The sequence below is a fragment of the Sarcophilus harrisii genome, chromosome X (assembly GCF_902635505.1).
Source record: "Sarcophilus harrisii chromosome X, mSarHar1.11, whole genome shotgun sequence".
Classification (NCBI taxonomy): Eukaryota; Metazoa; Chordata; class Mammalia; order Dasyuromorphia; family Dasyuridae; genus Sarcophilus; species Sarcophilus harrisii.
This window is the reverse complement of record NC_045432.1, coordinates 6,715,056-6,730,255: the sequence shown is the minus strand read 5'-3', so window position 1 is coordinate 6,730,255 and position 15,200 is coordinate 6,715,056. Positions and strand designations below refer to the sequence as shown.

At 53.8% G+C, this 15,200-nt stretch overlaps 1 protein-coding gene across 1 annotated transcript; it reads right to left on the bottom strand.

Moving 5' to 3' along the window:
* Positions 1 to 751: 751 nt before the first annotated feature.
* Positions 752 to 8,759, bottom strand: FUNDC2 (FUN14 domain containing 2). Its single transcript, XM_031944364.1, has 5 exons — positions 8,590 to 8,759; positions 6,902 to 7,052; positions 5,296 to 5,371; positions 3,357 to 3,488; positions 752 to 2,810 (listed from the first exon to the last, which is right to left on the bottom strand). The coding sequence occupies exons 1-5, from the start codon at positions 8,714 to 8,716 to the stop codon at positions 2,733 to 2,735; spliced, it is 564 nt and encodes a 187-aa protein (XP_031800224.1). The 5' UTR covers positions 8,717 to 8,759; the 3' UTR covers positions 752 to 2,732.
* Between the last annotated feature and the right edge of the window lie 6,441 nt (positions 8,760 to 15,200).

The following is a 15,200-nucleotide window of genomic DNA, read 5'->3' as shown; positions in this document are numbered from 1 at the left end:
AAGAAAGGCCTCATGTAGGAGGTGGCCCTTGAGTTAAGCTTTGCAAGGAATGAGGCCCAAGTGAGGAAAACATTCATAGTAGGGAAGGGGGGGCCTAGCTGCCAAGGCACCCAGGAGATGTATCGTCTTGTGCCGCGACAAGAAGTCGACCCATTTGCTAAGATTTGTGATGGGGAGTAATATGGAACAAGTTTAGAAAGGTAAGTCAGGAGTCAAATCAGGTGGGAGTGTCTACCAGCGGACCTTATACGATCCTAAAGGCAATGAGAAATAATTGGAACTTTCTGAGTAAAGGATTGGCAAACTCAGGCCTGGGCCTCCAGGTAGCTGGAGTCGGGGGAGACCTCTAGGAGGTGATTGGAAAAGACTGGGCCTGAAACAGAATGGTGAATTTGTAAGGAAAGAGTAATAAAGAGGACCTATCAAGCAGAAAATGAATAAATTGGGCAAAAAGGGAAAGGGAAGTCAAGGATGCTGAGGTTTTGAACTCGATTAGGAGCATGGTGGTATACTGAACACAAATGGGGGCAGAGGGGGTTGGAAGGCAGATGAATTTGAAGGAGAAAATAACCATGAGGACAGAGGGACTGTGCCTAGATTCCCGGGGCACTCCACTGGAAACCTCCTGCTGTGTTGACACTGAAACTCCAGCAACCCAACCAGTTCTGGAGCCAATTGTATCTCAACTATAAAGCTCAGCGCCCTCAATTATTTAATAACCTTGGACTGATAAAGAGACTTAACCATGTTCTTCCATATTTGCATCATTGCCATTTGTGGATAGAGAAGAGCTCAAATGAGGGGTGGGTCATGGGGGGGATATGTTGGTAAAATACTTAACTACAACCCTTTCAAGCTTAATTTATGTTAATATTTTCTCTACCACTGCATCTTAAGTTTAGAAACCAACAAAGAAATAATTAAGGATTGATTTGTAGAGTTCGCAGATTTCTGAAGCATACAGAAAAGCTAACACTGAAAATTTAACAAGTGACTCTCAGGCGCTGGTTCAAACTGCCTCTGGCACCACCTTTCTGCAAAGGTCGGGGAAGGGGCTGGGAGCATGGAATGGGGGGGGGGTCACTTTTATTCAGTTGGGGCCTGGGACCCTTCTCCCTGGTATGAGGGATGGCTCACGAGGCAGATTTAACAATCTTTTGCAAGCTGGTTCAGGTTGGCTTCCACACATCACGGATCGTCACGATCAAGTTTCCTCTTTCCCGAAAGCTTTGGACAAAATTAAAGATTTAAAGCCCGGTCCCTGAGGGCCCCCTTTTACAACCTCTGTAATTATATGAGACTGACTGGTGGCTAGTGTAGAATTTGGGGGATCATTTAAATGTGATTAATTTCCCTTTATAAAAAAAAACCGTCTAGCAGAATGAGTGGTAGTTCATAGCAATATGATTTCAGAACATGATATCTGAACCAGTAGCTTGTCACGTGCTTCCAGGGTTCCCACCATAAATGTAATGCCTCTAAGAGTCCAGAACATGTTTAATACATGCAAAAGTGGCTCCATCTCTCAAAGGTAAACACTGCATGTGGGCCTTGCAGTGTTTCCTGATGCCACCAGGGGGCTGTTCAGCCCCGGTCAAACTGACCTCTAGTAAAAGGACTTCTGGATAACTTAGGCAACGCTAACTCTCCAATAAAACAGGAGGGGGAGAAGTGGATGGCCTACTTCATTTGTTGTAAACTAGGCATCCCAATCTTTTCTTAGAAACTTTAAACTTCCTTTATCTGCTGGGACCAAGCCCATGTTCAACCAGAGTCTTTTAAACACCAGGTTTTGAACTATTTATTCACTGAGGTGGCTTTTTTGTTTTGTTATGGCAAAGGAAAAAGTCTAGAGTTTGGTCAAGAGCCCACTGAATAATAACAGTTTACTTATTTCAGTGGACTAGTCGTCTCTCTAACGACCCCATTTTGGGTTTTCTAGGCAAAGATATTAGGGTTTGCCATTTCCTTCAACTCATTTTATCAATGAGGAAACTGAGGCAGACAAACTTGCCCAGGGTCACATCTCTCTTAAGTGTCTGAGGCTAGAGTTGAACTCAAGAAGGAGTCTCCCCAACTCCAGACCTGGCAGTCTAGCCAGCTAGATGCCCCCAAATTATTTATCATCTAAGATTTTCTAAGTAATGGGTCTTAAGTTTTAAATGCAGTTGGCTGCCATCCACCTTCAAAACACAAAGGATGACCCAGTGCCTTACTTAAGCTGTGATCCTACAAATGGAAGTAGAACCCTGGAAGAAAACAGTGACCTTTATACTGAGTTGCTACATTCTGAGACCAACTGAAAAAGGAACAGAACACCCAATCTGCCAGCGCTTTTTATTATCATGGATATGTGTATGCATTTCCATAAGGCAGAACACACCGACAGCAGAAAGGGACCAGCAGTGAGAGTCCCTGACAGCTTAGGGGCCAGCTAGAGTTCCAGAATGCATCTTTCCCCAATCAGTTAGCTTACAGGAAGGGAAAGAAAACGACTTTATACCGAAGAAAAGAACTAATTCATTCTAAAGCAGGCCCTCAAAGAGCTAGGGAGGAGACAAACAAGGTGAGATCATCTACTTTCTTCCATCATCCTAGAGCTGGGACTATGGCCACATAGGTTATGCTGCTCCCATATTGCAGGTTCTAATTATGAGAAGAAAGGCCCAGTAGAATTGGCGGGAGGGCACTGGCAAGTAAATGCCAAGTGCAGTGATCACCATCTTCTTTCCTTAAGATGCCATGCCAAGAAGAAAGCCGCCAAAAAAGCCTCCGGTTACAAGAACGTTCTTCTTCACAAATGACACAACCTGGTCACAAAGAAATAGAATCATTACTTCCCCTGCTAAGAACAGAACATGCCCGTTATCTTCACAAGAGGAAATGATTGCTCTTCCAGATACCTCATAGTAATATTTTGGGGGAGGGTATAACCCAACTCCGGCCCAAAATTACTTGGTGGTTCATCTTTGGAGGGTAAATGACCAAAATAAGGTCACAAAAGGAAATTGTGGCTCTTCTGGATACTTCATTCGTAATGGTTTTGCAAAAGACAAATATTAGTTGACAGCCACCAAGAGAAGCTTGGAAGCCACGGAGCCACAGCATCTCTCTAACTTTGGGAGATTGTTTTGACCAGGAAAAAGGTGTCTACGGACAGGATTCCGAAATGTAAGCAGCTCCCTGCTGAGACTGATGGAATGGGGAAGAGACAGTTGGCTAAGTGAACTCCAAGTGGGCTTGACTAGGAGCTCTGCTCTGCAGCACTCCGGCCTCAAGCTACCATCAGGAGACTTCTTGGTGGGGTTGGCTCAGGGAGAGGGCCCAAGGGGAACCTCACAAAAACACATTATTACCTCCTCAGCTTTGCTCTTCACCTCTGTAGGGAGCTGGTTGCTCCTCCGGATTTTCAGTTGCTCTTTGGCTTTCTTCATGTCTTTCTCAACTCGCTGCCAGTCTATCTTGATGTAACCAGTGTGGTTTGCAATCTGTATTTTGGGTGATTAAAGGAGAGACAGTAAAGAAATATTCTCAGCCGTCCAAACTTGAGAAAGGAACGAGCAGTCTCTCCAGTTCCTTCGAGCGCTAACATTTTAGGATTCTAAGTGAAATTCAGCCCTCTACAGCACGGCTTCTTAACCTGGCATCCACTAACCTATTTTTTACTTTCATTTTTTGAGACAATCAGGGTGAAGCGATTGCCCAGGGTCACACAGCTAGGAAGTATTAAGGGTCTGAGGTTGGATTTGAACTCAAGGCCTCCTGACTCCAGTGCTCGAGCCACTGTGGCACCTAAGCTGGCCCCAAACCTATTTTGTAAAATAAATATTATCCTAAGTAGGTCCTTTGGGATCCTATCTGATTGGACGTCTTTAAAAACTACTACAAGACCAGGGAAGGGCAAATGTCTCAGTGGTAAGAGAACAGATTCTATAAATGACAGAGGCCTGCCAGCTTGTCTTGAACTCCTGGAAAAACTGCAGAACACCTCATTAAGGAGAAGCTTTGTAAGCATTTAAGGAAGTGGCAATCCCTGGGTCTTTTTAGCAGGGTGACTACTGTTATAGTACAGCTTGATTCCAGCAAAGCATCCGACTAAGTCTCTCAAGCCGCCGCCACCACAGCTGACGAGCTAGAGAGAGACGTGGGCCGGATTCTAAATGGCCCAAAAAGAAGCTTTAGAAGAGCCAGTCCCAAGCAGCGGTCATTAACGGATCAATGTCAACTCACAGAGAGTATAGCTAAGCGCTTATAGCTCTGTGGAGCCTGCTCCGTACCATCCTGAGCGCCACAGGCAGGGAGGGGCCTCATACCCCCTGCGGATAGTGATCACCTGTCCGAACCCATTCCCTAATGACTGACGTACTTCCATCCTATCACAGCCAGCCATCCTAAGGACTCTGACCTCTCGCCTGCCACTGTTCAGACTCCATTCCCCAGCCCCCGCTGCTTGCTCCCTTATTCCCTTGCTCCTCCTCAGCCCAACTCCCTCAATCTCCCACCCCAGATCTGCCCACTCCCTGCATGGTAGCCTGTGGAATGCCCACCGCGTTGGTAACAAACTGGATTTCGTCTTTTCCTTTTGCGCTCCCTCTATCTTCTTGCACTGACGGACACTTGGCTCACCCCTGATGACACAGCTTCCCTTTTCAGCCCTTTCACTCACATCTGCTAACCCAGTAGTCACGGTAGGGGGACTGGAATACACCTTGTTTCCCACTGCTTCCTACCCCGGGCTCTCCTCCCACTCCTGCCATTGTGTCACCTCTTTTCCTTTGGGGTTCATTCAATCCGTATTCATCGCCCAATCAAGATTCCGACATCTCCAGGACAGACACCTTCTCCCCAATAAGTTCAGTGCTCCCCCACCCCCAAGGGGGCTCACTTAGAGGAAGATCTGTGGGCCCGATTTCACACTCAAGGATTCAACATACACACTCTGTGTATACTCTCTAAGACTCTTGACCCTCCCAATTCCTCTACTGACTCACTTCCCATAGGCTGCTCCTGCAACACATCTTGGCCCCCCCACAGAAGTCACAGCCTTGGTTTTCCCAGTGGCCACAACGTTCATGACCTTGGAAGTCCCATCCCATAATGTTATCATTCTGCCTCTCCCTCTCACTTTCCAGATTTCCATCCCATCTCTGCCACTCCCTACTTCTGTGATCCTGAGCAAGTTGCTTATTAACCCTGCCAAGGCCTCCGTTTCCCCACCGTAGGCTTGGCTCCCTGAACTCCCTTCCAGCTTGGGAGCTATGAAACCTCAATTCATTTCATGTTCCCCAAACAGACCTGGAGAAGGAAAAATCCACCACCGACTGCTGTTGCTGCTAGTTTTCCGACTTTTTGGAAGATGAATCCTGTACACCTACAAAATAAAAACAAAGGGTTGACAACTGAACAATTGGAGGTCAAACTAACATCTGAAAAACTAGCTACGTACTCCCGGGAAGTGCTCAGGAGAGAAGGATGACAATGAATGCTGTCCTAGAAGAACAGCAGCGGGGGAGAGATCTCAGGGGGGAGAAAAGGCCTGTAGGCTGTTTGCAGCTTTGAACAGGCCTCAACGGAAGCTACGGTTTTTCCAGAGGTCAATGTTTTTTCAATGTGACTTTTATACTGTTGCAGATTTTGAAAATTACTCTGCTTAAGGTTCTTGAGCAGAGTTCCTGCGTTCCCCCAATATTTCACAGGATCACTCATGTTCAGGGTTTTGAAACTTTCTGTGCGTGAATATTGGCACAGGAGGAGGCCTGAGTCAAACATCTGTTGTCTGACCTTCTGTCCATACACAAAAGTCAGTTTTGACGTAGTATCCCTCCTCCCCCACACCCAAGGGGGCTCACGTACAGGAAGGCCCGTGGGCCTGACCTGGAAGCCAAACAACCCAGTACTGAAAATGTTTTTTCCTCAACAAGTGACACAAAGATGAACCTGTGCTGAAGCTGGGGGCAGCCTAGAATGATGATTCAAACACATGTGACTACTTTTCATGGAGCTTTTAACTGTTGTAACTGATTTCACATTCAGGCCATAGAACTTCAGAGATCATATGGTCTAATTTTTCAGCTCTTGTTTGTGTTATATCCCCCCCTTAAAATGAAAGCTCCTTGGGGGGGGGGGGCAGACACAAAGGTGATCAGTAGGGGCGCCAAGGTGGCTGGTGACCGAGAAATGGCCATGGGATTTGGCCACAAAGGAGATCCCTGAGAACTTTGGAGGGGGCAGCTTCAGTGTGTACAGAGGGTTTAGAAGGAGGAGGCATTGACTTAGATGTAGCTACAAAAGGAGAGCTATCGAGGATGGGAGGAGGGGGCTAGATTGGGTGAGGGGCCCCCCCCAACTTCCTTCACAAAACCTGCTGTAGGAAGCTGTTTGGCCTGGCTGATTGCTAAGGTTCTAGCAATAGAACTTCACAGTTAGATGGCCTTTGAAGTTCTTTCTCGGATCTAGATGTTATAAACTCAACCTTCTAAACCTAAATATATCTAGTTCTTTCACCTGCTCCACATGATAGAAATTAAACTAGACTTGAAAGGCCCAGGGGACTTGTTTCTAGGTGGGGAGATGAGGAAGAAAATGGCAGGTTCCCCTAGCCAGGGGTCCTCAAACTTTTTAAATACGGGGCCAGTTCCCTGTCCCTCAGAGTGTCGGAGGGCCGGACTAGAGTAAAAACAAAACCTTTGTTTTGTGGGCCTTTAAATAAAGAAACTTCCTAGCCCTGGGGGGGGGGGGGTAATCGTCCTCAGCTGCCACATCTGGCCTGGTGGCTGTAGTTTGAGGCCCCCTGCCTTAGGCCATTCCACTGTATGTTGCCCAGCCCAGGCCTTGAACCCAATGGAACCCACTAGGGTCATGTGGAACCCCTATTGTCTATGTCGATGTCGATGTCACTCACCAGCCAGTGACTCCACCTATCAGTAGCTGGGTAGCCACACTGTACTTCTCGGCAGAGGGCCCCGAATCTTGCCCAAACAGCTTCCGCCACCATGGTTGTTTCTTAGCAAATTCAGCGAGGTCGAGGGAATCAAAATTCCCATCAAATTTTCCTAGAAAAAGGTTGAGTGAACAAGTGAAATTCTGGGGGTACACAATAAATTAAATGAAGATTAAATCACAAACTATTTCTGGACCTTCTCCAGTTTATTTTATAGAAGAGTAAACCAAGGCAAACAAAGGGAAGTGTCTGAGGCCAAATTGAAACACATGTTTCCCACACCTGGCCAGATGCCACATCTACCTAGCTGCCCCCCAAATCCTATTTCTAAAAACTGATTTTGTGTCAGGGTTATGCCCTGACAGGAACATGCTCTGCCAAAAAAAAAGAAAAAATGGAACCGAGCTAGTTCTCTGAGTGGTGACAGAAAGTAATTCCATTCAATTATTCACTCTACCCCAAAAGCTATGGGATTTATCATTCTAATGTATGGCACCAGCCGGAAACTAGTTTAAGAGGAAATTGAATATATTTCTGAGTTCTAGATTTACCCTCAAAGAGTGAGTATTATCTCGGGATTGGAATGGGACGGTATTATGTGGTGCTGTTACAGAAAGGGAACATGATGCTGGCCTAAGGAAGGGCCAATTCTGGCTGTGCCCTTTCCCAGCTATGTGGCACGGGGCCAGTCATTTGCTTTCTTGGACAATCGGGCAACTCTCTTCTAAGCCTAGGTATGAGCCGTGTGGACTGAAGTAATTTCCAAAGCGAGAAAAGCTCCCGTCCTGCTTTACTGTTCACTGGTCTGTTGGTGGCCCAGTGAGGCAGGTGTCAAGGGGATTCTAATTTTAACTCGGGAGATGAGGGAGCAGGTGCAAAGAATCGAGTTACCCATGAGCACACAGTGCGGGATTAGAATCCAAGCCTCCGGATTCTATCTGCTGCTCTAGGAAGGGTTAGGAAAGGGGACAACGTGCGCTATTCAGGAGACAAATCAGGACCCGATTCTAGGCTTTAGAAAAAGCCAGGGTTAGTTACGGGGGTCATCTCGATGAGTGGGGAATCAAAGACGTGGCCCCCCAGCTTTGAGATTTCTACTCCCAGCCCCGCCCCGCCCGAATCAAGGAGTTCCAGGGCGCAGTGCAGGCCGGGAAGCCTTCCCCTCCGGGGGAGGGGGGGGCTGGCCTTGGACAACTAGGCCCTAAAGACCTCCTAACTCTGTGGACCCCCGCCTCCCTCCCGCCGTGATTCGGTTTCCCCCACCAACAATGTCCCGGGTGTCCAGGCAGCACCGGGTAAAAGCAAAGCGAAGGGGGGGGGGGGGGGGGGGGAGCGGGTGAGGGAGAAAAGTGAGCGACCTGGAGGGAGGGGCCGAGAGCCGGCGCACGCGCCGTGCGAACTCCCGCCCCAGTGTTCACAGCGGCTTCTCATTCCACTCCTCCTCCCTCCTTTCCCCACCCCTCCCCTTCCCTCCTCCCCGGCCTCGCTCCCACCCTGCTCCGCTCCCCACTTACCTTCCCCCACCCACTCCGCCCTAGCTCGGATGCCGACCCCCGAAGGTCCCCGCGCGAGCGAGCGGCTCGCCCACCCTCCCTGCTTATTCCGCCTCCCCATTCGGCTCGGGCCCGCCGGCGCCCCCCCCGGCCCACCTTGGTTCGAGGCGGCCATGTCGTCTAGCTCATCTCGCGAGGACGAGCGCTGGGGCTCGGAGCGGTGGGAGGTGGAGCGCCGAGAGGCCGACGCGAGGTTGCCTGCACGTGGTACAGATGTTTCCATTCCCAGTGCGGCCTGCAAAGAGAGCGAGGTGGGGGCGGGAGCCGCGAAGCAGCCCAGGCTTGATGACGTCACAGAGCGGGCGGCCCCCGCCCGTCACCCCGGAGACCTCTATGCCGCAGAAGGCTGGGGAGGGGAGGGGGCCTGCGAGTCACAATAGCCCCCACGCAGGCCCCCCCCTCAGGGACCCCCACGCAGGCCCCCCCCCAGGGACCCCCCCCTGAGTCTCAGGCTACTTCTCTCGCATTGGGCGCACCTAAAGAGGTTCTACACTCCACAGGAGCGAGGAACCTCTGCACCCTCACGAGCACACTATACCCCCCCTCACGCCCATACTGGGCCTGACCCCCCCACCTCATTATCTCCCCCAAGTACTGTCTCCCACCCACTCAGAGTCTGCATTCCCCACCCCCACAGGCACTCCAGCCCCCTCCCCCCGCAGTGCATTTGACCCCCCCCACCTCCCAACAGCAAATTATTTCTGCTCCCCCCATGGGGGGGCTCTGGCAGCTGCAATCTCACTGCTTCCCTCCCCCAAGGCATCTCTTCTGAGCCCCTCCTACCCCTCTTTGGGCAACCTCTCTGTACTCCCGGGGGCTGCTCCGACCCCTCGCCACCCTCCCAGTCAGCTGTGCCCTCTGCTCCCACCTCTGGGCCGTCGGTGACCTCCCCGACCTCCCACTTGCGCTCCCCTCACAGTTGGTGGGCTTATCCTCAGCCCAATAACACAACAGGGAGGCTCTCTCACCCCACAGGCCCCCCCAACGCACCATATCCTCTAAGCCCCCCCATTGGGCCATTGGTGACGGCCCTGATCTCCCAGCCACAGGCAGAACTTGCACTTCCCTCCCTGGTGGTGGTTTAATCCTCACCTCAACCCCACTATGGGACAGTTGACCCCCACCAGCCCCTCTGACCACTTGCCAGCCCAAAGTGAACTGTCCCCTCTGAGCCCACCTTGGGGCACTTGGTGACCTCTCTGATCTCCCAGCCACAGATAGAAATTGCAATCTCCTCCCTGTTAGTGCTCTTCTCCTCCCCAACCTCACAGCAGGAGGGCTCTCTGAACCCCCCCACGGTGTCCCCTCTAACCACCACCCCCTTCCCCAATGGACTGACCTCCCTGATGTCCCAGGCCCAGGCAGGACTTGCACTCCCTTCCCAGTTGGTGGTCTTCTCCTCAGCTCACCTCACAGCTGGAGGCCCCTAGGCTGGCCCCTCTCAACCCTGGCCACCCCGAAATAGACTGGCCCCTCTGCTCCCACCATTGGTGACTTTCCTGATCTCTCACAGACACGACTTGTACTCCCCCTGAATCTGGTGGTTTTATCCTCACTTAACGCCACAGCGGGAGGTTACTCTCACTCCACAGGCCTGCCCCTCTAACCCCTCCTCACCCCCAGAATCGGCAGTCCCTTCACCTCCCACTTTGGGCAATTGGGCCTCCCTGATATGCCACCAACAGGCAGGACTTGCACTCCCCTCTCAGGGGGTGGTCTCTTCCTCACCCAAACCCCCAAATTGGAGCTCTCTCTGACCCCCCCAGACCATCCCTTCAAAGGCCTCACCACATCCCAATGAACTGTGCCCTCTGGGACAGTGGGTTACCATTGGCCCACTGTGGGGGGTCTCTCTGAGCCCACCGTGGCCATCCCCTCAAAGCCCTTACCATCCCCTTATGGACTCCCCTCTGGGACAGTGAGCTACCATTGACCCACTATGGGAAGTCTCTCTGACCCCCCCAGGCCATCCCCTGTAAGCCCTCAACACCTCTGAATGGGCTGCCTTTGGCCCAGTGGAAGGGGGGTATCTTTGATACCCCAGGCCATCCTGTCTACATCCTCACTGCCCCTGAATGGGCTACCATTGGCCCACCGTGGGGGGTCTCTCTGAGCCCACCGTGGCCATCCCCTCAAAGCCCTTACCATCCCCTTATGGACTCCCCTCTGGGACAGTGAGCTACCATTGACCCACTATGGGAAGTCTCTCTGACCCCCCCAGGCCATCCCCTGTAAGCCCTCAACACCTCTGAATGGGCTGCCTTTGGCCCAGTGGAGGGGGGGTATCTTTGATACCCCAGGCCATCCTGTCTACATCCTCACTGCCCCTGAATGGGCTGCCATTGGCCCACCGTGGGGGGTCTCTCTGAGCCCACCATGGCCATCCCCTCAAAGCCCTTACCATCCCCTTATGGACTCCCCTCTGGGACAGTGAGCTACCATTGACCCACTATGGGAAGTCTCTCTGACCCCCCCAGGCCATCCCCTGTAAGCCCTCAACAGCTCTGAATGGGCTGCCTTTGGCCCAGTGGAGGGGGGGTATCTTTGATACCCCAGGCCATCCTGTCTACATCCTCACTGCCCCTGAATGGGCTGCTATTGGCCCACTGTGCAAGGGCTCTCTGACACCTCAGGCCATCCCGTCAAAGGCCTTACCACACTCCAATGAACTGTGCCCTCTGGGACAGTGACCTACCATTGGCCCACTGTAGAGGGTCCCTCCCATGTCCTAGGCCATCCCTTGTAAGCCCTTACCACCCCTGAATGGGCTACCATTGGCTCACTGTGGGGGGTCTCTCTGATGTCTTAGGCCATCCCGTGTGAGCCCTGAGAACCCCATAAATGGGCTGCTATTGGCCCACTGCCAGGTCTCTCTGCCACCCCAGGCCATCCTCTCTAAGCCCTCAGCACCCCTGAATGGACAGTTGGCCAACACTGGCCTACTGTGGGGGGTCTTTCTAACCAGCCAGGCCATCTACTCAAAACCCTTACCATCCCCTTATAGACTGTCCTCTCTGGGACAGAGGCCTACCATTGGCCCACTGTGGGGGGTCCTTCCCATGTCCTAAGCCATCCCCTGTAAGCTTTCACCACCCCCAAATGGGCTACCATTGGCCCGCTGTGGAGGCGTCTTTCTGACCCTCTAGGCCATCCCGTCTAAGCCCTGACCACCCCATAAATGGGCTACCATTGGCCCGCTGTGGGGGCATCTTTCTGACCCTCAAGGCCATCCCATCTAAGCCCTGACCACCCCATAAATGGACTGCTATTGGCCGACTGTGGGGGGTCTCTCTGAATCTTTATGCCATCCCGTGTTAGCCCTCAACACTCCTGAATGGGCTACCATTGGCCCACTGTGGGGAGGTCTCTCTGACACCTCAGGCCATCCTCTCAAAGGCCTCACTACCCCCCAATGAACTGCCCTCTGAGACGTGCTCTTGGCCCTGTGGGGTCTATCTAACCCGGCCGTCCCTCAGGGCCTTCCACCCTTTTGGGCCCCCTTGGGACAGTGAGGCCATTTGTGGTTCCTCTCCCCCCCCAGGATCCCCTGTAAGCCCTCACTCCCCTGACGTCCCATTGGCCCCTGTAAGTCTCTCCCCCAGGCCGTCCCCTGTAAGCCCCCAACACCTCCAAATGGGCTACCATTGGCCCAGTTGGGGGTCCCTCCTGACCCCTACCCGCTTCTAAAGCCCACCACCCCCTAAATGGGCTTGTTGGTCCCTGTGACCCCGCCCCCAGGCCTCCCTGTCCCTCAATGCCTCTGAATGGGCTCCTGGCCCCAGTGGGGAAGTCTCCTTGGCCATCCCCTTCCCCTCACCCCCCTGAATTTGGCCCCCTGTGAGGTCTCCCTAAAACGGACCATCCTGTCTCATCCTCCCCCCTAATGGCTGCCATTGGCCTGTGTGGGGTCTCTCTGCCCCTCAGGCCATCCTCCAAGCCTCCTACCCCCAAAACTGTGCCCTCTGAGACAGTAAGATACCATTGGCCCACTGTGGGGGTCCCCCTTCCCAAATCCCTAAACCCATCCCCCCAAATGGGCTCCTTAGCCCCTTGGGGTCTCTCTAAACCCCCTAGGCCCATCCTTCTAAGCCCGTGACCACCCCTTGGGCTGCTTTGGCCCCTGTGGAGTCTCCCCGCCCCAGGCCTCCCTGTAAGCCCTCCCATCCCCAATGGCTAGCTGGCCCACTGTGGGGGTCTCCGACTAACCAGGCTATCCCCTCTCTGACCTTACCATCCTCTTATGGACTGTCCCCTCTGGGACAGAGGGCAGCCATTGCCCCCTGTGGGAGGTCTCTCTAACCAACCAGGCCATCCCGTCTAAGCCCTCAGCACCCCCAAATGGACTGTCCCCTCTGGGACAGTGGGCTACCATGGGGGGCTCTCTCCAATGTGCTAGGCCTTCCTGTCTAAACCCTTACCACCCCCTACTGGGCTACCATTAGCCCACTGTGGGGGGTCTCTCTAACCAATCAGGCCGTCCCCTCAAAGCCCTTACCATCCCCTTATGGACTGTCCCCTCTGGGACTGAGGGCTACCATTGGCCCACTGTGGGGGGTCCCTCCCATGTCCTGGGCCATCCCGTCTAAGCCCTCACCACCCCTGAATGGGCTGCCATTGGCCCACTGTGGGAGGTCTCTCTGACGCCCCAGGCCATCCCCTCAAAGGCCTCACCATCCCTCCCCTCAAAGGCCTCACCATCCCCCAATGAACTGTGCCCTCTGAGACAGTAAGCTGCCATTGGCCCACTGTGGGGGATCTCTCTGACCTCCCCAGGTCATCCCCGCTAAGCCCTCACAACCCCTAAATCGGCTGCCATTGACCCCCTGTGGGGGGTCTCTCTAACCAACCAGGCCATCCCCTCGAAACCCTTACCATCCCCTTATGGACTGTCCCCTCTGGGACAGAGGGCTACCATTGGCCCACTGTGGGGGGTCCCTCCCATGTCCTAGGCCATCCCCTGTAAGCCTTCACCACCCCCAAATGGGCTACCATTGGCCTGCTGTGGGGGGTCTCTCCGAGTGCTAAGCCATCCTGTGCAAGCCCTGACTACCCCCGAATTGTCTACCACTGGCCCAGTGTAGGGGGTCCCTCTGACCCCCTAGGCCATCCCGTCTAAGCCCTCACCACCCCTGAATGGGCTGCCATTGGCCCACTGTGGGAGGTCTCTCTGACGCCCCAGGCCATCCCCTCAAAGGCCTCACCATCCCCCAATGAACTGTGCCCTCTGAGACAGTAAGCTGCCATTGGCCCACTGTGGGGGATCTCTCTGACCTCCCCAGGTCATCCCCACTAAGCCCTCACAACCCCTAAATCGGCTGCCATTGGCCCCCTGTGGGGGGTCTCTCTAACCAACCAGGCCTTCCCCTCGAAACCCTTACCATCCCCTTATGGACTGTCCCCTCTGGGACAGAGGGCTACCATTGGCCCACTGTGGGGGGTCCCTCCCATGTCCTAGGCCATCCCCTGTAAGCCTTCACCACCCCCAAATGGGCTACCATTGGCCTGCTGTGGGGGGTCTCTCCGAGTGCTAAGCCATCCTGTGCAAGCCCTGACTACCCCCGAATTGTCTATCACTGGCCCAGTGTAGGGGGTCCCTCTGATCCCCTAGGCCATCCCCTCAAAGGCCTCACCACCCCCCAATGGACTGTGCCCTCTAGGACAGTGGGCTACCATTGGCCCACTGGGGGGGGGTCTTTCTGACCCTCCCAGGCCATCCCCTGTACACCCTCAACACCCCTGAATCGGCTGCCATCGGCCCACTGTGGGTGGTCTCTCTGACGCCCTAGGCTATCCTGTCTAAGCCCTAAGCATCACCCTGTCCTCCCCACAGTGGACTGTCCCCTCTGGCCCGCTGGTGCCCTCCCTCATCTCCCACCCACAGGAAGTCTTGTTTTCTCCTCCCTGTTAGTGCTCATATCCTCATCTGAACTTCACAGTGGGAGGTCCTTCTGACCCCACGGGCTGGCCCCTGTATCCCCTCACCACTCCCAGAATTACTTCCTCCACCCCCACCACACAAGGTGTCTGACCCCTCTCGGCTCTCCCCTGCAGCTCACCGACGGGCCATTGGTGACGTCCCCGATCTCTCACCCACAGACAAGACTTGCATTTTTCTGAGGGTGGTCTTGAACTACCCAGCATCACAGTGGAGGTCTCTCTGACCCTCCCCAGGTGGGCCCCTTTCACCCTTAACTCCTGCCCTTCTCCCCATGGACTGGCCCCTGGTGCCTGGAGGACTGGTAACCTCCCTTTTCTCCCAGCCACAGACAGGACTTGCACTCCCCTCCCAGTTGGTGGTGTTATCCACACCCCAACTCCACTGTGGGAGGTCACCCTGACCCTACCCAAGTGGGCCCCTCTAACCCCTAATCACCACCCCTGCCTTCTCCCCAATAGATCGTCCCCTCTGGCCCCCTGGTGATCTACCCGAGCTGGCACCCACAGGCACAAGCTGCACTCCCTTCCCAGTTGGTGGTCATACCTTCACCCTAATCCCACTGTGCGAGGTCTCTCTGATCCCCCCAAGCCGGCCCCTCTAACTTCTCACCATCTCCAAAATCATCTGTGCCCTGTGGGCCCACTCTTGGGGCGCTGGTGACCTCCTGGATCTCCCTCCTACAGGCAGAACTTACACTCTCCTCCCAGTGGGTGGTCTTCACCCCAATCTCACAGCAGGAGGTCCCTCTGACCTCCCCAGGGGTCCCTCT